This window comes from Ochotona princeps, chromosome 10 (genome assembly GCF_030435755.1).
Source record: "Ochotona princeps isolate mOchPri1 chromosome 10, mOchPri1.hap1, whole genome shotgun sequence".
Classification (NCBI taxonomy): domain Eukaryota; kingdom Metazoa; phylum Chordata; class Mammalia; order Lagomorpha; family Ochotonidae; genus Ochotona; species Ochotona princeps.
The window spans coordinates 61,464,881-61,491,067 of record NC_080841.1 but is presented as its reverse complement, the minus strand read 5'-3'; the positions used below and the strand labels follow the sequence as shown (position 1 = coordinate 61,491,067).

Below are 26,187 nucleotides of genomic sequence, written 5' to 3'. Positions count from 1 at the left end.
TTTTAGAATTTGAGTTCCTTTTTGGACAGCCTAAGATATATCAAGGAATCTTAGACATCTTAGTTTTTTTTGTTGCCTTGAAATGTTCTGTTTTTCTGTTATCCCCATGATTTTTTAATTTATTATATACCGTTCTCATCTATGCTAAGTGACTACAGTAAAAATGGACTATGAGGGAATCACTTAGAAAGATGCTAACTAGTGAAATAAATTGTCATCTCTCCATTTCTAATGTTTTTAAACATTTATTTGTTTATTTGAAAGAGTTACAAAGAGAGATCTTCTGTGTGCTAATTCACTCCCCAAATGGCCAGATGGATTAGTGCTGTGCCAGGCTAGAGCCAGGAGCCAGGAATTCCATCAGGTCTTCCACACAGGTACAAGGTCCAAGCCACTTGGGCCATCTTTTACAGCTTTCTCCGTATCATCAACAGGGAACTGAATCAGAAGTGGAGTATCCTGGATTAGAACTGGCATTCACATGGGATGCTGGCATCTTGGGCAGTATGTGCCCTTGTGTTTTAATACTGTGTTGCCCAGAGTACAGTATTTCCTTCCACCACCTGCTTATCCATAGGTGATATGCTCCATGGCCTCCCGTAGATCCCTAAAGCTACAGCTGTTACTGAACCCTAACACAAGGACTGCAACTATTGACCTGATCTTTTTATGCCCCAAACTGATCTAAATTCTTTTTTTTTGCAACAGCAATATTTATGAAGCACCCACAATGCTCAAAGAGCTGTGCTAGACTTTAGAGATAAGTATAACTACAAATAGGAAATAATTGATGACAAAAATTGCACCTACAATAAAAAATTGCAGACTACAATAGACTGTGCAGAAGTAGGAATTGGTATTAGAAGGAAGAATGATAGTATTGGAAGATATTTTGGAAGTCTTGAGTTGGAGTCAGGTTTTTATGAAAGTATGAATATGAAATTGTTAAAATCAGTTATGTGTAGGAAACAATGAGAAGCAGGTTATTTTGCAAAGAGTCCAAGGAATACGTTGAACAGAACTAAGAAATCAAAGCAGGGCTACTGTTGTGGCACAGCAAGATAAGCCACTGTCTGCAGTGCTGACATTCAATATGAGCACTGGCTTATGTCCCACATACCCATTTTCAATCCAACTCTCAGCTAATGCACCTGGGAAAGCAGTGAAAAATGGCTCATTTGGGCCTTTGCCACCCGCATAGTAATCCTGGATGGAGTTCCAGGCTTCTGACTTCATCCTAGTCCAACCCCTGCCATTGTGGCTCTTTGGGAAGTGAACCAGAAAATGCAAGTTTGCTTCCTCACTTGCTCTCTGTAACTCTTTTCAAATGAGCATTTTTTATTAATACGTATTTATTTTTATTGGAAAGGCAGACTTACAGAAAAAGGAGCTATAGAGAGAATGATCTTCCATCTGCTAGTTCACTTCCCAAATGGCCAAAATGGCCAGAGATGAGCTGATTTGAACCAGAAGCTGCTTCTGGTCTCCCATGTGGTTGCAGAGTCCCAAGGCTTTGGGCCATCCTCTGCTTCTTTCCAAGGCCACAAAGAGCTGGATGGAAAGTGGTGCTGTCGGGACACAAACCAGCACCCACGTGTGATGCCAGTGCTTGAAGGTGGAGGATTAGCCTATTGAGGCATACCACCAGCCCCATGATATACATAAAATCTTTACAAAAGAAAAAAAAAAAGAAAGCATTATAAATGCTTAATTGGCTATTTATTTGGAGACCATAAATTAACAAGTCAAGAATTTACTAATTTCAGTATAGCATGAATTGATTTACTCCATAGTTGATTTTTCTGAAAAGTAATGCTTCCAGATATATCGAAAGAAATGTTAAATAATGGTTTAGTGTAGAGTCTAGAGATCTTCAATTAGAGTTAAGAGTTGCAGAAATGAAAAGGAGTATCCCTTAAGATTCCATCTTCAATCTTGTTAACAGTGTGTCTGAAGAATTTATTTGCTCTTGGGATCAGGTGTCTGTAACTACGAATTCCCTAATCTGAACCCAAGCCAGATTATAGTCCTGCTTGTCATTTTTATCCATTTACAGCCTTGTGGTAACTTTCCTACCTGTAACCTTTTCATGATGCCATGCTAGTGTTTCCTCATAACTTGGTTTTGTCAGTACTTTGTTTTGCTTGTAGGATAAAATTCAATTATCTCTTGTATCCCTTTTATGATTGAAACAAAGGGAATACTAACCCCTCCTGAGGCTGACATTACTCTGGTATCAAAGCCAGAGATGCTATGAGAAAATTGTAGTCAGTATCCCTATAAGTAGTGCTATAAAAATCCCCAACCAAGCACTAGCAGAGTAGATTTGGCAACTTACTAAAAGCATTATGCACTTTGACCAAATGGGATCAAGAACACCACGATGGTTTAACATTCATATTAGTGAATGAAAGGGGAAATCATATGATATGGTTGGCCATCTCAATTGGTGCATAAAACAAATGCATTTAACAAAATCCACCATATTATGTTGGTAACAGCAAACCAAAACTAGAGGAAAGCAACTTCACAGAAAAATACATAGAATGTCATTCAGCACTAAGAAGGAGAGACATTCTGTGATGTCCCAACCTGTTGAGTCTTTAAGACATGATCAGGAAAGTAAGCCACATAAAGACAAATCAAAGACAAATAGTGTATGATTGTTTGGAAAGTAGAATCAGTTACCGGTGGCAGGGGAAGAGAATAAAGACTTAAGAGTTTAATGAGTGCAGAGTTGAATTTCGATTTAGGATGATGGAAAACTTCTGAAGATAGATTGTGGTGACAGAAGACTTGAAGAAAGAGTAGTCTCTTTTCCTGGGAACCACAGGTTGCCAGCTTTAATTGCCATCCCTTCCTTGCTTTGCTTGGAGACAGTTGTCTGTAGCTGATTCATTCTCTGATCAGGCTGTATAGTCCTATAGCCCCAACAGCTGAGACCCTGGGCTGCAAGAATCAGAGGGTGGACACAGAACGAATAAGCCCTACAGGGAATCTGTAATTGAAAATAATCTCTCTTGTACCACCAATAATAAACTTCCTTTTTTTTTTTTTTTTTAAGGAAACAACAGCTATTTCCTTGAATTAAAATTCTGTTTCCTTGACTTAAAATTACGGATATCTAGCCTAGTTTCCTGAGACAAAGCTGGCATGTAGGTAGTTTACTTGGGAAATAAGAATTGGAGAAAGTGAAACAAAGCAGGGGGAAAGTCAGTTCACCAGTCTGTTGCTCACATTCTTTTGGACACCCAGTCTTGCTACAGAGGTCAGTGACAGCTAGTATAATGCTTTCTGAGGCCATCACTGATAAACATCTCATTTCTGTGCCCCCATAAGAGATTTCTTTAACCTGAGCCTAGCACTTGAGAAGGAATCTAAGCTGTCCCACCTCTGCCCTTAAAGGACCTGAGTCTTTAGTTTGCTTATCTTTGTTGAACTGTGAGGTACATGTGCTATTTTTTTGTAGAGCCAGATTGTATCGATAAAAAACACAAATCCTACTCTGGGAATAATGCTGCCAGCTAAGGGTAAGGGAAATCTGTTGAAACCTGAGTGGTAGAGAAGGAAAGAATGTTTTCAATTATGGTTTCCCTGGACTTACCCATTCCACCTCCATCCCTGGGGTGCTAGAGCCAAGTATTACAGCTGTTGGGGAATAGCACTGTGTCTGGACTGTTTCAGATGTGTCTCGTTTAGAGGAATAGTGCTCCAGCCCTGCAGAGTTTTGTCCCTACACTGGTGCTGCAGTTTAGCCTTTGCTAAACAATTGTACTATTCTGTTGAGCTACCTGCTTTTGGATAAAGGAGTGTTCAGAAGAGCCAATAGATTATGTGATTGTCTTCTATTATTGTACTCTTTCACTATAAAATAGATCTGTAAGTCAGAAATAATGTATGGTCTTCATGCTAGTAAATTAGACATTCTGTAAGCCCACAAATGGTGATGCTGGTGGAGGACTTGAAGACAGAAAGGCAGTTAGCATCCAATAGAGATGTCAGTTCACACAGAGATCCTGCTCACTCTAGAAGCAAGGGGCCCAGGGCAATCAGCTGCTCAGATTTTGGTCCACTATTAATTTCTCAGTTGCTGTCAGGCTGGGTATTCAGCAGTGACCCTGATGAAAGAGAGACTTCTGTTGATGGATCACGCTGAACCAAGACACCTGCCACCATGGGCCTGTTCTGCTGGCATTGTTGCCTATCCTAGGCACTAGAACCTTTGTACGCTGACCAAAATTAACATGAGAGGCAGAGATCCCCCCCCCCCCCATATGCGCTTGCTGAGATCTGTCTGTACCTCTTCAAAATTTCTACCTTTCCGCTATATTTCCTTCTGAGCTCTCAACTATTGAGCCAAGCCATTAACCACTCCTCATGCCATTTTTCTCTCTATGACCAAGTGTACTGCTTACATCTCTGCCTGTTGGAAATGTTTCCCTTTACCAGTATTAGGTTTACTCTTAAACATTATGTAGTGCAATAATGGTTCAATTCTAATCATAGCAACATATGAAACTAATCCATCTGTGGTTTAGGACCAAGCTTTTTCCTGGTGATTGGTTCTAAAGAATTAAATGAGGCATTGAAGAAGTGTCAATGCAATGTACTTGGCAACATGGCAGTTGAAGCCATCTGTTAATATAACTTACTAACACCTTTTGTCTTCTGAGGTCTAATCCCAAATTAACTGTTTCCGTCTTGTGACAGAACGGTTGCTGCTATACCTGCCCAACCTTTGTGGCTCAGTTGAGGTGACCTTGATCATTTGGAGCAGCTCTGATTGCATGGCAGTTGCTCCCATAGTCAGGTCTTCAGTCTTCACTAGGTCTGCTAGCACACCAGGAGCTGCTTTTCATACAACAAATTGTCTTCTGCAATGCAAGGCAAAGCCTTGCTCCAGAACCCCAGAGCTCTGGATCGCAGTTATCTTCCTTGCCTTACTAAAAATATCATCTAGCATCCTTGTCTACCATACATACTTCAAGTTTTGACGAAGATATGTCTTGGTCTGGGTGTCACTGAGAACTGTCATCCTTTTAGATTCCTGTATTTATGATTCAGAGCTGATTTCCCAAATGCAACAACCATTCCTACCTGTAGATGAAAAGTCTTGCCTCGTCCAGTGCTTAATGCTAAGGAATGCAAGATATAATGCCTGGCCTTTTAAATAGAGAGGAGTTCTCACCCTCGGGCCATTGTGTCTATTAAAACTTTTCTAATGTGAAAGTTGCTGAATTTGTATAGTATGCATTTCATATCTTCAAGTTTGCAAAATAGTTTTCACTTCCTGTTCACCAGGTTGTTTTAGTACGATGTCATCAGTTTAGTGGACAGGCACAACAAGCATGATGTGAGAATATCAATGTCTTTTCAGACATTGAATGACAGCACAAAGGTAGGACATGAGAAATAATCCAGACTGCTGTCCATCCCACATAAAAGCTAACTGCTTTTGATCCTCATTGCTAACAGAGATTCAGAAGAACACACGGGCTAGATCAGTAGCTATTGTTGTTGTGTTCCAATAAAGACTACCACATCTTGCATAGCAGCGGCTGAGACGGTACTATCATTTAAGATTGCAGCAGGCACTGTCGTTGACCTCATCCGTCTCTTGGTTATAGAAGGTACTCAGGTCGGGTCAGGGGGGAAATCACTCCTACATACTACACTATTCCCACGTTTTCTCCTAATGTAGAATACCACTTCTGATATATGGTGACCCAAGGGTGAATGTTCAGGAATTCCTACTTTGCCATTCTCACCATAGTCACCATTATGAAGGATCTGCCAACTACTTTTTCAAGACTTTTAAAGAAATTAACAAAAGCCAGCCAACTTTATAAACCTTGCAGTTACATTGTCTCCTCTATTGTTCATTTGCCATGCTAGTACATAAACCATTGCTTCATCTTTCCATCTGCACCTCATTCCAATTCATACTGGTAATCCTCACCACCATTTTACCCTTGGGCAGTCCAGTTCCAAATTCCTGTCTCTTTGTATATCTCATCTCTGCCACCGGTTTCAGTGTCAGTGTCTTAGGCTGTGTTTCCTCTGGAAATTAGGGCCTGAATTAACACAGAAATTCTCTCTTAAGGTGTGATCCCAGGGAACAGGATAACAGTATGAAAACAAAGTGGTTTGTGTCAAGTCAGACATTGTGCTAGTCATTGCTGTGGGGCAACTAGAGTTGATCTTGCTGGGACCCTCTGAAGAGCTATGTAGGACACTGCACAATTGTCTTCTCAAGGAAATGAAGTCGAGGGAGGGGGCTTATTCGTTAGTTTCCATATTCCATTAGTCAACCGTAGCCCTTCAGGTGCCCGTCCCTCACACTCCTGGGCTGTGCATTTGCAGGTGCCACACAGCAGTATCCAAAAAGTACAGGTTGAAGACAGCAGATGCACAAGGGCAGCTGGCATGAAGTGCTGCTGTGAGGTTACATATGTGTGAAGCTCATTGCTGCAGCAGTGCCTGAAGTTAGAATAGGCTTAGAGAAGGAGGCTGGGCTGTACAAGATAGTAACATTTTCTCTTCAGCTTGCGCTCTCAGCAATTCATGAGAAAATGGGCAGCACCTCCTGTTAACTAAAATAAGTGCTCATCTTACGTTATACTGGGAATTATTCATAATCCTTTGTCCTTAAGGTAAAACATCACCACTAGCACCTGTTCTTTATGTGACTTGCTATTTGTGTCTTCAGTGAAAAAAGAATCATTGCCTTTATAATACCAAACTTCTTAGCCTGTTCATTTTGTTTATGATTCTTTTTAATAGCATTTAATTTGTCTATACTGATGATCTTTTCCCAAAGCCAGTTCTTAAAAGTAGGGGACTTTCCAATTTGTAATTCAAATTATTTTTAAAAATGCAAATCTACATGTAACTTCACTAATGATTTATTTCATTCTTATCTAGTCTAAATGTAACTGCCTCATTTGTATTTAACTTGTTATTAAATATTTTGTACTGTGGTTTCTTAATTTTCACTTTTCAATTGTTACTTCCAATTTTTATTAGGACTTTAAATTCTAGCTGACTTATGTTTAGAGAATTACGTAGTGATATTTGTAATCTGGAACTCTAGAGTTTTTAAATAGAACATACTTTTCTTCTATTTAGAAAACAAACCCTTAAAATATTTCCTGTGAGCCATGGAATCTTACATATTTACACAATCTTTAAATAAATTCTCAGTAATAAAACATGAAGGCATTTAAAGGACCGAAAATACAAAGTATAGTATCACCCATATTGTTCTACAACTTAAAAGATTGTTTATGCGCTCATTCATCTGTATGATTTTCTTTATAATTACAAAGTTAAAAACACATTGACAGTTGCATTCCACAATACTCCCTGAAGAGGGCAGCAGAAGTCTGTTCCAGTCAGAGGCGCTGCAATGGCAAGCAGCCCAGCAATCTTTCTGTAGCGAAGGGAAACTGACAGTGTGTAACAAGTACTTTTGGCAAAAATGTAATGATTTTATGAAACTGCATTATTATTTTTGAAAAGCTGTTGTTTTTAATTTACAAATCCCATTTTCTGCAAAGCAAAAACAATCTGTGCCTCAGTTTTACTATTTGTAAAGTATGTTGTAAAATATTATTGGCAGGAGAGTAATAAAAGGAGTATCATAATATTCTTAGAATTGTATTTATGAACTATATTTAATCTGTTTAAAACTGAAAATTTTAAAAACAAAATTTAAAAAGAAATACTTTACTACCTAATTTATACTTGCTTTTCAAAACATGAGAAAGTGTTACCATTGATTAAAATACGGCCTCTTCTGACTTCTGTGTTTCCTTTTTGTCACCCATGCATTGGTTATTCTGTGGCACATTTTTTCGATTTCATGGTGCTATAATTTTGTTGTTGTTTTAGTTCATACCGGTTGTTGGCCTTATTTTGTGGCTTCTCATTTATGGGAATGTATAGTGATAGAGTAATAGAGATTACCATATCCAGATCTGGGGATACAATGCAATGTGCATCCCTGCTTCCAAGTTAAAGATGGACTCACAGTGAAAATGTTGGAAAAGTGTAGACAATGGGATGCTGGACTGTCTGACATTGTCTGTACCAGCAGTGTCGGGCACATGTAAATAACAGACTGATGGCATCATGACTCCTTATGAAGGACTATACCATTGTAGCAACGTGGGGAAAATCAGTCGGAGGATGGGATCTTCGGGGAGGGGAAATCCCAATCTCTACGAAATTGTACCAGAAAATTCAAAAATTCAAAATAAAAATTTAACAACAACAACAAAAAAAGGAAATACAGTTTCTTCTAAACTTAACAACTAGAACTGCTATAATTTGCCTGAGCTGCATCTCATTATGCAAGCGCTCTAAGAAGGATAGTCTCTTGACTTTGCTTATGGTTTATTTCCGCATAGAATGTTGGCAGTTATTTAATGAACATTAAATTAAATAAATAGCCTGGAACTCAAGAAACTTAATTTTGAAATTCAGTTCTACCACTGTTGCTGAGCACCTGATATGTGCCAGAACACATGGTTGTCTAGAAGGTATGTTGCCATAGAAGTTAGCAGACTGGATACAAATTCTTACTACTCATTAACCGACCACCTTTAAGCACATTTCTTAAACTTTCCAAGTCCTGGTTTCCTCCATCTTTAAAATGGACATAACATTCTTCGTAGAGTTGATTAAAAGACGTGCACAAAGGACCACCACATCTGCTGCCTTCCTTTCACCACTGCCCTACAGTCAGCCACATGAAGCTGATGAACCTGGCTGAGGGCCGGGATGCACTGTTCTTAGCTTGGAGAACATAGGCAAATGAGTGCTCTTACCTATAAAATTAGGGTTCCCGAAGCCACAATTTCTATCTGCCTCCACTATAATTATATAGAAATAGATTGAAGGGTCTGGTGCGATGTTTCAACTAGCTAATCCTCCTCTCGCAAGTGCTGGGATTCTATTTGGGCACTGGTTTGTGTCCCAGCCACTGTACTTCCCATCCAGCTCCCTGCTTGTGGCCTGGGAAAGCAGTGGAGGATGGCCCAAAGCCTTGGGACCCTGCACTTGTGTGGGAGACCTCGAAGAAGCTCCTGGCTCCTAGCTTCAGATTGGCTCAGCTCCAGCAATTGCAGCCAGTTGGGAAGTGAAGCAGCAGATGGAAGATCTTCCTCTCTCTAAATCTGCCTTTCCGATAAAAATCAACATATTTTTAAAAAGATAGCAATATATTTTTAAATATATAGAGTATATCATCTGTACTTAAGGCAAAACACTGTATACATCTTGTCTACGTGTAAATAATAATGAAATGTGACCAGCCCCTGTTCTTATAGGAAAATATGTTTTCTTTTTAGACAACAGAATCCAAAATATGAAGCACATTTGTATGTACAGAAAGGCAGCAGCGGCCCTTTCTGCACTAAGTAGCTCTGTCCTGCTGCAAACTTCAGTAAACTACTTTTATCAATTATTTGCCATTATAAGTAACCATGACCATTACTTTTCTAGTCACTCTTCAAACTCTGTTATGTTTACCTCTGTATTCCACTGAGCTAGCTCATTGGAGATGTGCATTAAAACTTATAGTCACTGGGTAGGGCTTTTGGCACAGCATTTAAGGTGCCTCTTGGTGCACCCACATCCCATATCAGAGTACCCAGATCTAAGTCCCACTGTGCCTCCGAATCTAGCTTTCTGAAGATGCAGGCCTCAGGAAACAGCTAGTGATGGTCCAGGACCGTGAATCCCTGCCATCCACATGGGAAACTGGATTGAGTTCCCAGTTCTTGGCCTCAGCCTTAGCTGTTGAAGGCATTTGGGTACTAAACCAGAAATCAAAGTGGAAGTTGGTTCTTGATGTCTTTCTTGCCCACTCTGCTTTCTTTTTTTTTAATATTTTTATTTTGAATTTTGAATTATGTGGTACATTTTTGTATAGGCTGGGATTCCGCCCCCCAAACTCCCACCCCCTGTCAGATTTTTCCCATTTTGTTACAATAGTGTAGTCCTTCATAATGAATTATAATTCTATCAGTCTCTTATTTAAGTGTACCCCGACATTGTTGGTACAGTGTCAGACAGTCCAACATCCCATTGTCTACACATGTCCCAACAGTTTCATTGGGAGTCCACCTTTTGTCTGGATGCAGGAATGCATGTTCCGTTGTACCCCCACATCTGTATATGATAGACCCCAGTACCCCATCACTACACATTACCATAAGTGAGAAGCCATGAAACAAGGTCAACAGCTGGTAAGGTCATAGCGCCTTGAAAAAATAACATGCCACTGAGTAACCAACACATGAGTGACAAAAAGGGAACACAGAAGTCTCTTGGGAAAAATGATGCCATAGTGTACTTCATGAGCACGTGATGAATTCAACTAGAGAAAAGAGATTATTTGGAAAGAACCAAACTGAAATAAAAACATCAAAACACATGGGATACAGCCAAAAAGCAAACAATCAAAAAACAGTATGGATTGAACTATCGGAGTTACACGTTCCATGTTGGTTTCCTTATGTAAGAGAGAATATATGGTATTTGTTCTTTTGTGATTGACTCATTTCACTGAGCATCACTCTGCTTTTCAAATAAAAGAAAAGTTATAATTCAGAGACTGTAATCGTTAAATTTTAGATAATTTTTTCTTGGCATCTTTAATTAAGATTTTTCTAACTTTGTTTCTTTCTATTACTTTTTTTTTTTAAAGATTTATTCATTTTATTACAGCCAGATATACAGAGAGGAGGAGAGACAGAGAGGAAGATCTTCCGTCCGATGATTCACTCCCCAAGTGAGCCGTAACGGGCCGGTGCTGCCGATCCGATGCCGGGAACCTGGAACCTCTTCCGGATCTCCCACGCGGGTGCAGTGTCCCAATGCTTTGGGCTGTCCTCAACTGCTTTCCCAGGCCACAAACAGGGAGCTGGATGGGAAGTAGAGCTGCCGGGATTAGAACCAGTGCCCATATGAGATCCCAGGGCTTTCAAGGCGAGGACTTTAGCTACTAGGCCACGCCGCCGGGCCCTCTTTCTATTACTTTTTATAAAATTTTCTTTCCCTTGGCATTCCTTCAAAGGTGCGTCCTTAGACTCATGTCTTTTGTCCACATCTTCTTTCCCAGACATTTAATTCACTCCCCAAGCTTTCATTGCACTCTCTGCATCTGATTGTCCTTTCTAAATCTACCGCAGCCTTTTCCAAGGTGTTGTCCACATTGCTATCTACTCCCTAAATAATTTCAACTCAGAATCAGTATATCAAATGAAATTAATTAAAAAATTATTTGTGTTAACAGTTGCCACTTCTATTTTTAAAATCTTAAGCATTTGTGATTTCTTGAATATATCCTTTTTCCCACTACTGTGTGCCATAGCAATGACCTGATTATGATTTATGCATGTACCTAGTAATCTTCAATTCATCTTCAAAACTAGAAATATACAAAGATATCTCTTTTTTTAAGATTTATTTTTATTAGAAAGGCTGATCAGATTTATGGGGAGAAGAAGAGACAGAAGGAAAGATTTCCCATCTGCAGGTTCACTTCCCAAATGTCTGCAGTGGTTGGAGATGAGCCAATCCAAAAGCAAAAGCCAAGAGCTTTTTCAAGATCTTCCACATGGGTTCCAAGGCTTTAGGCCATCCTCTGCTGCTTTCCCATAAGCAGGGAGCTGGAAGGGAAGTGGAGCAGCTAGGACAAAAACTGGTGCCCATAGGAGATGGAGACACTTGCAGGACAAGGACTTAGCCTTTGAGCCATTGTGCCAGGCCCCAAATATATCTTATTGTATTGTAGCTTTCATTATCCTCTTCTGCTCCATCTGTCTACTTGTGGCTCTTAACCTTACATTGTGGGTTTGCTCCCTTTACTCTTGCACTTTTGCTCAAATTGTAAAAATAATGTGGCATTCAAGGCCCCACTGAAGTAACATCTTAAAATTTCTCCCCTAGTCTTTTCTAGCCATGTCTTAACTTGAAAGTGGTTTCTCATAAACTGCCATAACACTTACTAGTTACACAACTTATTTTGGAATCTGCAAAAGCCATCTTGTTTTTTCAGTAATGTCCTGTTACTCATGGATTTGTTAATATTTTAGGAGCAAATATAAAACTGATCTTTCCCTGAGTCTCTAAGTGTCTAGAAATAGTGCCTTAAATGTACCAGAGTTCTCTGAACCTAAAAATATCCTAAAAATAGAAATGTTTTTGGAAATTACTGGCACCACATTATAGTACTACACAGTTAATATAAAAATCCTGACATTTGAAATAGAGTACAGTATTTTGTATTAAGGGGGGAAAAAAAATCTTCTTTGCAGGCCTTCCACCCAGCAGAAAGTAGGTTATATAATATTTAGGATATACAGAAAAAAAATCTCTCTTAACACTAAGAAATCTCAAACTTACTTTAAAGAAACTTTTTTTCTCTATTATTAAAGATTAATTTATTTACTTGGAAGGCATGGGGAAGGAGAAATACCAAGCTTTAAATATCTGAAGTAACCCAATTATACTTTGCCCATAATCTAATGGCAGTTTTACTTTAGGAATAAAGTGAATGCAAGTGTGCCTACTGTATTTACACGACTGGTCGTAAGGAAAACTGATGAGAACCACTCTAGAAAGACTGCATAGTTCCACAGGTGTGGCTTTTCTTTAATATACAGTTATTTAACCCTGAATTACTGTTTTCTGGAAGTTCTGAAGTTGCCCATACTAAATTCTGTCCTAAACTTTAGGGTGCAGTAGAGAAAGGGTTTCTGCCAGTCTCTTAGCAGCTGGAGTAGATAACAGCAATTCCTTTTCCTTTGGAACCGCTTTTTAAGTCGGGAGACGTTTTTGCTTTATACCAACCCAGCTTCTTCCTTCCTTTTCCTCTTACTGTAGAAATCCCAAAGCTTTTGATAAAGAGCTTTCTCTAGCACAGGGAAACCTGAGCCGCCTAAGGTGTGTCCACCAGTTAACTGAGTCACGTGGGCGTTCGTCCCCGCCCTCGAGCCTTGTTGGCTGTGCCCGCCCCCGGAGCCCAGAGGTCTGCGTGCCTGGTCCTGCTGCTGGCAGAAGTCAGCTCCTCCGCTGGGAGAGGCATGGGCACATGGCCGCCAGAGGTGGCTGAGTCCACAGAAGAAAAGCCCCTGCGCCTCCGCAGCGCTCCCTGACAGAGCTGACTTGGATGTGGATTAATTTGAGAGATTTGAAGGAGTACTGGTAAAGCATGGTGGCGCATGATGAGAGTGGAGGTCTCCTACCTATTAAAAGGACTATACGAGTCCTAGACGTTAATAACCAGTCCTTCAGAGAACAAGAGGTAAGACTAAAACCAAAGGAATGCTTTCTTACCACAGAATTTCAACATTTTTAAGTTGATTAACAGTATAATTTTAAACTTTGAATGTAGTGAGTGTTGATGTACAGCTTTGATATATATGCAAGCGTGAAATGTTTTTTGGATTGTGATCTAAATAGGTTTATATATAACATAGCTTGAACATATGCACAATTTTGCACAAAAAGATTTTTAATCTGTGTGCCACTCTGGTTATATTTGTTCCATTTCTGATGCTTAATGGAATCGGGTTTGGTTTTGAGTGGAGTGTATATTCACTCTTAAGAACTGCTTTACTGAAGTAAGAGGCGAGGGAAAGAATCTTCTTTTGAGCGTAGCACTGGTGCTGTGCTGACTTGGTGTGCCTGTTTATTTTTAGGACACCTAAAAAGTTCATTACATATTACGTTTTATCCAGAAAGTATAAGATAATGTTAGAATGTTTAACTTGTTGAATCATTGTTTAAATTCTGTCCTTTGGTAGCCTGAAGGATAGACGCTCCCTGATAGTCATTATGTTTTTGTTAAGTCACTATGAACATTCTTCAAAATCAAATTATTTTTATGCCTTCCATTCAGTCTTGACAGTTGCTTTAGTAATTGTGGTGTTCTTTTTATGCAACACATTGCCAGCGGTATATACTACGTTGTCACTTATACCATATAAATATTATTCTACATTCATATTTTGATTGTGGTAATGGTTTTAAAGCCACATACATATATCAAAACTTAGGTAATTATGTACTTCAGATATGTGTGATTCATTATGTATTTCAGTAAAGTTCTATGTCCTGCACAAACATACTCACACGTTTTGGTAGTTAAAATAGCTGCCTGCCTTATGATGTGTGCTTTTATTCCATGTGGTGTGGCTTTGGTTTATTTGTTTTTGCCTTTTGCTCATACGCGTCAGTTTTTTTAAGTGTATAAGCGTTTCCTTTGAGTACCAGTCACAAATGAGGTCATCAGTACAAACACTGAAACTAATAATTTTCTTGACATCCAGAACTAGCTAACCTTTTTTTTTTCTGCTTAGTCTCAAACATTGGTCATATTTCTGTCATTTGTTTATTCTGATTATTAAAAGTGCCAAAAATGTTGTCGGGATTTTAGAACTAACAACGCAGCCTTAAATAAATAATTAGAATAGTCTGTTGCTAAGTAGAAAGGGGAGAAATTCTAAGGTGACCATAACTCATTTTAAATTTTCTTAAGAAGAACTTTTTTTTTATTCTTTTTACTTTAAAATTATTGCCAGGTAGGAGAGGAGCAGTAACCAAAAATGAATGTACTCATTTACTGTTGTGTTTTTAACTCTTGATTTGACTGTCTGTAAAATATGTCCTCCTAAGTGGCATCAAACCTATCTAAAACAAAAAGATACAGTCAGAAAAGGAATTTTCCATATGATGAATTTATGTATGAGGTGCATCTCAATAAAGAACTTTAGCAGTTTAAATATTTAATGTTTTAATAAAAAACTAAAATATTTTAGAGCACAAACCCCAACTGGGAGTGGATTATGGGAACTAGTTAATCAGAAGCCCGGTTTGAATGTAGATCCTGTGTAATCATTCATGTGACTGCTTAGTTAGATAGTCTGATTAAAAATTAACGTAAGTAAACAACATAAACTTAGGTTGCAGGATGCTTGGTTTTTTCCTTCCCAAGTGAACTTTTACCCTGGTAAAAGGAAGCCTATAAATTAAAGTTCCTTGAACATGTAAAATTTGTTGGTATTCTTTGTTTATTCTCATGGATTTTCAGATTACCTTCTGAGAAGATTGTGTAGTTTTAATATCCATATTTGTCAGCCTAATATCCACCTTAACTTGTTTCCAGCACTCAGAAACAAACAACAGTGAACAGTGATGCAAGCTTTACTTTTGGTGGTGGCTTAGAGGGATAAATTCTTGCTCTTTTCCTTCATCACCTCTAACTACTTAGTACCTGAGTCCTGTCTGGGGCAGGCAAGTGAAGGTCTACTCCCTGTTCTCTGAAAACCTTTCTTGAAATATTTTATGACAGTACAGTTTCTTAATAACAAAGCAGATCATTAAAATGGCTCGCCTGAGCCTTTAAAGATAAATACGTTTGGTTGTGACTCACCTGTATTCCAAACGACACACATTTCTTCCCAGCGTTTTTCAGTGACCCACAAATGCCTAACCCAATCACTCTTCCACTAGTCTGCTGTTTGACATTTTTTTGCAATTTTTTTGCGTGTGTCTTGAAAGTAGTAGTAGGCTTCCAGTGTTATTTCTTTACCCTTCATTAATATAACTCTAAAGTTGTTAAAATTTTTCATGCTTTTGAAATTTATATACCAAAAGATTGTGCTGTGTCTGTCCACCATTCTTTACAGATATCCTTTGAGGAGGGCAGAAAATGACTGTTGGGTTGCCAAAGCAAAAACTGCGGCGGACCCTTCCTCTTCGCCCTTCCACATTTCTTAATTTAGCTCCATACTGGGTTAGCAAAGCATTTCATATTCGATCAGCTCTGAAAAGTAACATGACCTTTGTGGAAGAAAGATTATAGTTGGGCTTTTAAAAACTGGGACATACTTAACCATCAAACACTGGTTAGCATAATATCCTGCCCCTCTGAAGAGACTGTGGAACAAAATCTATATTCACTACAAAACATTCTTCAGACATATTTACATTTAGTTATCAAGTTCTATAATTTTCATTTCAAATGTCACATAATTTTTGTATTACCAAGAAATTAGTGATTATGCACTAACTTTGCAGGTAAGAACTTTCATTGGTTTAATTTGGAATGATAAAACAAGTATCACTCTTTTTCTTTCTAGTTAAATTTTTCCTTAATTCACAAGAAGAAACAACTTTTCAGAGACCCCAAATAGCAGTTAAATATTGTGTGATTTGTTGGGAACTCAAAATTTATTATGTTTTAAACAAGGAAGAAGAGTTAACCTTTGTTTCCAAAGAAGTATAACAAGCCTTTGTGACAACTGCCTTGTCTGGTTGATATTGGCATATCTTACTTTGTGAGGTAATTCTATCTCCATTCAAACAGGAGCCTCTTTGTACTGTCTTTACTAAATGGAAAGGAATGCCTTGTGCTGGCCTCTGCACACGCATATGTCACTCAGTCTGCACAGATGTGTGTAGTGAAGACATTCACACATGTCCTCAGCTACACAGCTCGTGCCGTCTCACCACACATCTCAAAGGTTCCTCTTTCAGTTCACTCAACATTTGTGCATTACTGGCCTTACAGTCACAGTTTTCATTTAGAGTTCATTATTTCGGAGTTAGAAAAAGTCATACAACTCCACCTTGTAAATTCTTCCGAGTTCTGAATTTTCTATATACAAAGTCTCTTTACTCTGGTAGTTCATAATTCTGAGATACATTTATCTTCAGGAGCTTTGATAAGTCTGATTTCTTCTTTATATGTTCAAATTATTTAAATGGATTTCCAAATACTTTTTTTGAAAACCCTGTCAGCCAGTTTATTCTTAAATTGTTTGAAAGGGATTATCTTTACTCACTTTCCTCACTTTATTTCTTAATCATGCCAAAGAATTGTTTAAGAAAAATATCTTGTTATTTTTTTAAACAACTTTTACTTTAAAACCGTAATTCTGATGTAATTTTTAATTATATATCCTTAAGAATTATTTTGTTGGGTATGCCACAATTGTCAACATCAAATACAGTGAAAAAGTAAATAAACAAACAAATAAAATATGCCCTTGGATGTCATAAAGATTAGATCTACCTGTTTTACTAGTTTATTTCAATTACTGTACGAGACACCTAGGGGTATGCCTCCATTTTCCTAGCTGTATAAAGATTATTCTGTAACTGAAACAGTTAGAAAAATGAAATCAGAAAATATCTGGGAGTTGCTTGAAAATATTCAAGTAGAGGCCAGAAGTGAAAGAAGTTGTTATATAGAACACTGTTGAAGCTGAGTGATGGATATATGGGACTCATTATACTATTGTCTTAAATGTATTTGAACCTTTTTAAAACTTATCTCCACATTAAGCTAAATAATTCTGTAGAATTTTAGAATCTGATTTTTTTGCTTTGTTTTAAAATTAGTTTTTCTTCTAATTGTACTCTCTTGTGTTCTCAAAGTAATATTCAAATATTGACGGGCCTTTCTTCACCATATATTTTTGGTAAATCACTGATAACTCATAGTACTCTTACTGTATTAACAGTGAAGATCTGTTCATTGTCAGACTGTCGTGTTTCCTGCTTTTACAGTGTACGGATAGTTCCTGAGAGGCTTAACTTTGTCTAAGCTTGTATGAACTCATTGCAGATAAATACACATTTAGTGTAATCTGATTTTGTTTTTATAGGAACCAAGCAATAAAAGAGTTCGACCTCTAGCTCGAGTCACATCCTTGGCAAATTTAATCTCTCCTGTAAGAAATGGAGCAGTCAGACGCTTTGGTCAAACGATACAGGTAAAAAAAGGGGGAGGAAAGGGAGGGAGTGTAGTCAGGAGACTTTTTAGTAAAAGCCTGAAATTAGCTGTGTTTTGTTTTGGTTTGGGTTTTTTTGTTTTTAGTATTTTTTTGTTTGTTTTGGTTTTGGTTTTTTAGCTGTACAGACAAGTTTGCACAAGTGTGCTTAAACATGTTTTCACTGTGGAATATGCTGATAAGGAATATTGATACTAGAATGGTGTTATATAAGCTCATTATGTTAAGTCACATCTTTTATCTAGTCTTGAATAATTGATTTCCAGACAGCAGTTTTAGCTGGTAAATATTTTAGGATGATGGATTGAAGCTTACACGATTGTATTGAAAATCCTCAGAATTTTGTTTTTAATTTAGCTTTCTTCACTTAAAAAAGAGAGAGAGAATATTTTATCCTCCAAATCTTTATTTATCTTTTGCCTCACTTCTTCTTTCAAGTCATTTACACTTCGTGGTGACCACAGATCCCCGGCCTCTGTCCAGAAGTCCTTTAGCAGGTCAACAGTCCCAACACCTGCCAAAAGAAGAAGCAGTGTGCTATGGTCAGAGATGTTCGACAGCAGTATGAAGGAGTCTTTAACCACCAGAGAAATTAAACGTCAGGAGGTATGTTAGCACTCCGGACCAGAACAAACGTACTAGACAGTACCAAAAATATGCTGTTTTTTTAAGTATATGTATACTGTCAGAAGATTAGATAACTAATTCGTGAGACAAAATTAAGTTAAATTTTCATGTTTGAGCAACAGTTAGCATGGTAAATAATATGACATGATGCCATCAAACTTAACAGCTTTAATAGGACAAAATTAGCAAATATGTGACAACCTCTTAGTTGAAATTCCATTCTGAATTTAGTTTTCAAGACTGAGTCACAGAATACTGTGACATAATATAAATGTGACATAATACAGTTACAGAATATAAGTATCAGTTGCATATAATTTTCCTTTATTAAAGCAATGAGTGACCCTGATGTTTGGTGGATGTTTTTTAGGCAATATATGAAATGACTCGGGGAGAACAGGATTTAATCGAGGATCTCAAGCTTGCAAGAAAGGTCAGTAAATAATTTTTTATTAGATGCTGTATTTTTTGAAGTTGCATTTCACAGATGCTGAAAGATCATTTTCTTAACCTTTAGAAACATAAAAGTAGAAAATATCTACGTGAATATATGGGCTTTTTGTGAATATATGTTTTAGATGAGGGTTAGACATATCACTTTAAAAATGAGTGTTGGTAGAAGAACCTACTTAAGGATCAATGTACTCTTTGATTGTTTTATGTGTAGTAGACAATTTCTCTGCTGGTTTTTATATACTTAGCCATTTTTGCACTCAAATCCAGATTTTTCATGTGTTGTTTTTGCTTAATCTGTATTTGAGACTATGTCTCTTTCTGATAGGCCTACCATGACCCCATGTTAAAGTTGTCCATCATGTCAGAAGAGGAACTCACACACATATTTGGTGATTTGGACTCTTACATACCTCTCCATGAAGGTGAGATGTACCACTTGATTGTCATTAGAATTTGAACAGCAGTAACACAAGTAATTTTAGGTTTAAACTTCTAATGTAATGCTGACCTGTTTTTTAAATAAAGCTGTTCTTGGTCTTTCTTTTTACACCTCAGATTTGTTGGCAAGAATAGGAGAAGCAACCAAACCTGATGGAACAGTGGAGCAAATTGGTCACATCCTCGTGAACTGGGTATGTGGCAAGCTGTCAACCACAGATTGTTTCCTGAATAAAAAATGCTCATGTTTATGATGAGTGTCAAATCAATTAGATCTTATAACTAGATGCTACAAACAGATGAAACATATTTAAATGATGTGAAAGTAAAAGTTACCGTCCTTTTTTTATTATTTTAAAGAAAACTTCATTCTTAGTGCTACAGTTTCTTTGTCTTACGTATCTGTTTACAAAGATATGTGTCTGCTTTGGGCAGAACCTCTCACATTATCTGCTGTTGGTTAATCTGTTGTATTCTTTTCCTTGCTATTTGAGTGCTGTAGATGCTGGGCACTCTTCAAAGAAGATCTTACTGGGGAATTTAGTGCTGAAAGAGTCTTTGCATGTACTGTCTAGTGAGAAAATAGTCCAGTGTATTTAAACATGATAGAAGGTGCTTGGGTGTTTCGGAAACAAAGGTGACTGAGCATCTATGAGGGTGCGGGCAGTAGTAGTTATAAATCTGATTGAACTGAGCCAAATGAGGGAATCAGAAAAGAACATTCTGATGATGGCCGAGAGTACCACTCAGCTCCTGTTGTCCTCATTAGGAAAATACCCAAACTTGTTCTGTGTGTCAAGATTGGCTTTATGTTTTGTATCTCTTGTTTACAGGCTTCTTAATGCAGTCAGCCGTAACAAATAGACATTACACATTCTCTTTTTATTATTCAGTTGCCAGGCTTGAATGCCTACAAAGGATATTGTAGTAACCAGCTCGCTGCCAAAGCTCTTCTTGATCAAAAGAAACAAGATCCAAGAGTCCAAGACTTCCTTCAGCGATGTCTTGAGTCTCCCTTCAGTCGAAAACTTGATCTTTGGAGCTTCCTTGATATCCCTCGAAGTCGCCTAGTCAAATACCCTTTACTGTTAAAAGAAATTCTTAGGCACACTCCAAAAGACCATCCTGATGTTCAGCTTCTGGAGGAAGCGGTAAGTACTCCAGTAAATGATTCTTTTATTTTTCAGGTGTATACATTAGGTGCCTTAGAAAAGAATAAAATGTGATCATCTCACATTTTTTTATATATTGAATTAGCATTACGAAGTGTTTTGTAAAGTACCCGGTACATTAGTACACTGTTGCACTGACCACGTTTTATATTGATGTGCTAACCAAGGGGCTGTATTTTAATCTCATCTCTTCAGTTGGGCTGGGGCTGTTTCCTCATCCAAATGAAGGCTCCTGCTGAAGTGACTGATTTTTAGAGTCCTTCCAATGTAGAAAGCGTTTTATGTGACATTTTTGCCCAGTAGGAAAGCAGGCTGAATCAATATACTGAAGTTGCTCCATCAATATTTTTATAATCTTCAGGTACTGATAATACAAGGAGTTCTGTCTGATATCAACTTGAAGAAAGGAGAATCTGAGTGTCAGTATTACATTGACAAGCTAGAGTATCTTGATGAAAAGCAGAAGGACCCTAGAATTGAAGCTAGCAAAGTGTTGCTGTGCCATGGGGAACTAAAGAATAAAAATGGACACGTGAGTTCTTTTGAATACTAGAAAGAAGTAAGCTGTGACTTCAACACTCAGTTTTTGCATGTAACTTATTATATAGATTTGTAAAAATAAATTAATGGCATAGAGAAAGAAGGTTTTTGGTTTTTATGTTATCAGCTTTGTTAAAGCACATTTTGGTTTCTGTAACAGAATAAGTAACTTAAATATCTCAGAGGAAACTCACTAATCTTTGCTTTTTAATTTTGAAGCATAAATCAACTAGTTCTGAACATACTATTATTTCCACAATGCTTAGTTTTTAAAAATCCTTTAAAATTTTTTTGAGTTTATAGTTATAGAAAGTTTTGTTACTATTCATCAAATTTATTCAGATTGAATGAACACAAAGTTTATGTCCAAAATATTATCTATGAAAGAACCTACCAGAACCAAATATTATAGAATTGATGTTTATTTCATTATGAACTTTTCAAACACCTGCTTTGTAAGTTAGGATTTTTAAACAGTATATTTCATTTAAAATCAGAGTTTATTTAGAAAGCATTTGTTTTCCCCTTTTCCAGAAACTTTACATTTTCCTGTTTCAAGACATTTTGGTTTTGACTCGGCCTGTTACACGAAATGAGCGCCACTCTTACCAGGTCTACCGGCAGCCAATCCCAGTCCAGGAGCTAGTCCTGGAAGACCTGCAGGATGGGGATGTGCGCATGGGAGGGTCCTTCCGAGGAGCTTTTGGCAACTCAGATAAAGGTAAAATCTAAGCTTCAAAATCATTGAAAGAAACAAATTCAGCCTATAATTGGGATTTTTGTTTTCATTTTTTATTCATTTTCATTTTATTTGAAAGAGTCTTCTGTCTACTGGTGTACTTTCTAGACACGATAGCTGGGATTGGGCCAGATTGAAGTCAGGAGTCTGCAGCTCAGGGAGCCAGGTGGGCTTGAGTATCATCTGCTGCCTCCCAAATATACATCAGCAGGAAGCAAGAAGCAGCAGAGCTGGGGTTTAAACCCAGGCACTCTGCTACGGGTTGGGCATGTCCCTGGTGGCATCTCTACCCACCATGCCAAATAGCTGCCTCTGAATTTAGTTTTAATCTTTAAGAATTCTAAACATGGAATAATTCCGTGTTCTTGCACTTGCTATACTTACTGAGTCATCAGGCTCTTTGAAGCTCTTAACAGCAGCGGTTATACCTAATTTAACTGTATAACCAGGGGCCAGCATTTGGCTGAGCAATTAGCCTACTAGTTGGCATGCTCCTGTTCTCGTCTGGGAGACACAGTGCTAGGAACTGAATTCTTGTCAGCTATTTGGGAGACTTGATTGAGGTGCCTGCCCTTGGCCCTGATCCACCCTTTGTGTTTATCTGGAGAAGAAACCAGTGGGTAACAGCTCTGTCTTCTCTGTCTCATTTTCTTTTTCTCTCGCTCTCTCTCAAACACATGCATTCAAAAATCTAAAAAGACGTGGTCACTGCCTGTAGAATAAACAAAGTCTAATTTACTTTTCTCAACCTTTGTCTTTTCAGCTAAAAATATCTTTAGAGTTCGCTTCCAAGACCCCTCTCCAGGCCAGTCTCATACTCTGCAAGCCAATGACGTGTTTCATAAGCAGCAGTGGTTCAATTGTATTCGAACAGCCATTGCCCCTTTCCAGCAGGCCACCAGTCCACCAGAGCTTCAGGATTTGCCAGAACTCCACGAAGAGTGTGAGGAGAACAAGTCTTCTGCTGGGAACCTCAGGGCTCAGAGAAGGGCATCGACAGCTTCTGGTGTGATTCAGGTAGAAGTTGATGAAAACACTCCAGAGTGCAGTTCCAGTGTACAAACAGAAGATACCAAGGCCCACCGAGCACAGTCTGGCTTCCGAAGAGCAAGGGACAAAGCCCAGTTAGCTGGCAAGCGGAAAGAGACTTTGGTGTAAAGGAAGCTCTGTGTATTAACTTGTGGAGAGACTGTTTATTTATAAATGTGTACAGTTTAATTTTTCTTGTAATGTGAGCATGGGAGCATTATAGAGTTACTTTGTTTCAGCTGTAACATTTTCATTGTTTTGGGTGTTTTTTTGGTTTTTGTTTTTTTTGTTTTTTTTTTTTTTTTAATGGCAGCTAAAGATACGTGAATTACTGTCAAATTACAGGGTTTTTGGTTTTTTTTTTCCCAAAGATATTTTCTTGAGTTACTTAGAACATACAATCTTGATATTTTTCAATCAAATGAAATATTTTTGAAATGGATTTTCTCCTAATTCTGAACTCCTTGTGACTTTCCAGACCTACCAGTTGTGATATTTACAATATTCTCAAAAACTTAGAATTTTACAAGTACCGAAATTCTGCCAATGTTTATTTGATAAACTTTGTGTGCAGAATTTGAAGTTTGAATATTGACACCTAAAATCCGTGTGGAATATATGGTTAGAGGACTTTAAAATTTGTAATGAAACAGTTTCCTCAGAAAGCAAACCATTAAACTTCGGATTTTTCATTTCATCAAACTGGAATGCTTCATATTAGTTTGTTGCTCACTGCACATTCCTCATTTTTTCATTCATTTAACCTGCCAATTATTTAATTTTTTTTATTGTAAAGTAGTTTTTAGTATTTGCTTTTATTTTTTTACTTTTATGCCTTTTTAAATTGGCATGTCTTTAAAGTGTTTTTCTTCCTGATTAAAAATGTATGTGTGTGTGTGTATGTATATGTATATTTTTTTAATCATATTAACTTTACCAAGCGAAACCAAGCCATACTGTGTTTGAGCCGATTAGAAGGTTATAATTTTTACATTTTATAGCATATCAGAGTGGTGAAGACACATGAAATGAGTCAGTATATTCTAGACTACTGAAAGAAAACCACCTCATGGATTTTGTTGAAAGTTTTAGTGTTGTCTGAAAAGCAAGAGGGAAGGCAGTCTGGTGTAAGTAAAAAATTAAAAAGAGGGGAAAGAGAGTAGATTTGTCTTAAAGTAAAAATGTCTGGTTGTGCCAGAATATGAAAGGAGATAGAAAAGTTCAATTTGAGAGAGTATAGTAAGTTGTAGAAGGCTCGAGGGGATGTGGACTTTATTTGCCTTGGTTTATAGTACCTGCAGATAATGAGTTTGAAAAGAAACAATGAAACGTCTTAAAATTGGGCCACTTTAGATCCGTTTTGGTGGATGTATTCATAATATGGAGAAAAGATTGGTGAATCTGTTACTGCAAAATGCTTCTGTTAAAATGAAAGGATAATCATGAAAAGGAGGGGGTGGGAGGATTTTTATGCCCAATGTCATATAAATTTATAATGGTAATCAGTTCAAGTCATTGTTGACTAATATGTGAAATATGTTTGGCCAGTGGAAGTGCAGAAATGGAAAAAAAATTGTAAATACATCAATCCAAATGATTTTTCTGTATAAATGAATTATACAATTAAAGAAAGCACACACATAATCACCCTAAAGGTTTCTTGCCTGATGGATATTTTGGGAGCATCTACTAGAATATGTTGGTGCGGCAGGTCTCTGAAAAGTTAAAAGAAGTTTTAAAATTTCAGCATGCACTGATGAGTAAGAGAAAGGTTTAGTTATATCAATATGGTGAATCTTATGAGATAAAACCAAACATAGCACACTCATATATAATGATCATATGGAACACAGATGAACATCTGGGCACTTACTGGCTTTGTAATAAAACTAAGAGCAGCACATCCCACTTAATTTATAAATTTCATATTTCCATTTAGGTGTCTCAGATCCTAATATTGGAAATTCAAATTCAAAATGTAGGCTATACCAGTAATTGATCTGTAACACCAGACAGCAAGTTTTCTAATCATCTCTGGAAGTATCACATTGAATATCATTCCTTTCAGAGTTACCTGGCTTCTGAAATTATGGAAGCCAGTGGCAGTCCAAGTATATAAGGAATGATGTTTTATCTAAAACATGTGTTTCTTTGGTTTCTTCCAAGTGAGAAAGACCCAGAAACTGATGTGTTAAATGAATATCCTCTATCAACTGTATTTATGTTTGAGAGCATTCAGTCTTACAACCCAGGAGTTCTAAAATTTGTTTCAAAGTCAGAGTCACAAGTGGTGTTTAAACATGCCTATAGCGTTTTGTGAATCCAGACCAGGGTTGAGGGAGAGTACAAGGCTAATCATTTGTTTGCAAATGCACCCTCCTAGTAATTCTTTGGATCTGCATTAGGTAATGAATTACCTAGTCAATGTGCTTTATGTAAGTGACTTACAATAAGCCTTACCATCTTTCCTGGTTGCCTTCCAACTTGGAGCTGAAGAGAAATCTTCCAGAGAATAGGCTTATGTATTTTCAGCAAACTGTAAATAATACCTAACTGGAAGTTCTTCTTAAACTCAGTGCTCCATTTCAGGTTGTATGCACATAAAATGGTAAAGGAGGAGACCAAGTCATCTGATTAGCCAGCAGTCAATAAGGTGATAACCTCATCAAACCACCATGTATTAAAACAAATGTCAACTGACCCTCTACAAGTGTTCAGCTACATTCATGCTACTTTGTGTTTAATACTTCTTTAATGCAAATGAAGCACACAATACTTGCTTATTTTATTTCAGATGTAATTGGCTAACTGTATTGTTAATAGATTTTATAGGCATCAGAAAATGCATAGTTAAGACTCACCTCTGTGAATCCTGGTGGCTGAGATACAGAAAAAGTGGCCATTGTTTTTCTTTATTGTACTTCTCTATGTAAACTCCTGCTTCTCCCTCAAGATGAAACTATTTAGTAATAAACTTTGTCTTTGGGACATTTAGGAGTAGTAGGGTTGGAAAACAAAGGTGATCTCAGCCACAAACGGGCTTTTTTTAAGTTGACAAACACCTTTCAAAGAGTAATACACTTTTTCCTTGAAGCTTCCATGAACACCAGCCTCACAGAGAAGCCTAGAACTTCTGGATCCAGACTTCCTTGTCTGCATCCGAGCAGTCATCAGAATAGCCACAACCCAGAGGACATCTTCTGTATGAACGGTTATGTAGTTCCAATAGTACCGAGACCTGAAGATTTTGAGATGCTAAGAAATGCTAGGGACTTTCTCCTCAAGAAAATGTTGATGTGTACGTGCATGTCTACACAACTAAGGGGGCTCAGAGATATTCCACAGGCCACTTTGTGAACTTGAAGCTCACCCAAGT

General features: G+C 37.6%; 1 protein-coding gene across 2 annotated transcripts in view; it reads left to right on the top strand.

Annotated features, from left to right (window-relative positions):
- NET1 (neuroepithelial cell transforming 1) overlaps positions 1-25,809 on the top strand; it is a 43,568-nt gene extending 17,759 nt beyond the window's left edge. The window contains exons 1-10 of one of the 2 annotated variants that reach the window (XM_004588488.4): positions 13,036-13,315; positions 17,685-17,792; positions 18,249-18,416; positions 18,808-18,870; positions 19,219-19,315; positions 19,449-19,525; positions 20,225-20,482; positions 20,865-21,035; positions 21,578-21,764; positions 22,546-25,809. In XM_004588488.4, the coding sequence (XP_004588545.2) occupies positions 13,223-13,315; positions 17,685-17,792; positions 18,249-18,416; positions 18,808-18,870; positions 19,219-19,315; positions 19,449-19,525; positions 20,225-20,482; positions 20,865-21,035; positions 21,578-21,764; positions 22,546-22,940 (1,617 nt within the window). In that variant the 5' untranslated portion in view covers positions 13,036-13,222 and the 3' untranslated portion in view covers positions 22,941-25,809. Of the gene's footprint in view, positions 1-13,035; positions 13,316-17,684; positions 17,793-18,248; positions 18,417-18,807; positions 18,871-19,218; positions 19,316-19,448; positions 19,526-20,224; positions 20,483-20,864; positions 21,036-21,577; positions 21,765-22,545 lie in introns of those variants that run through there. The other variant, XM_004588487.4, reaches the window with a different exon arrangement.
- Positions 25,810-26,187: the final 378 nt, after the last annotated feature.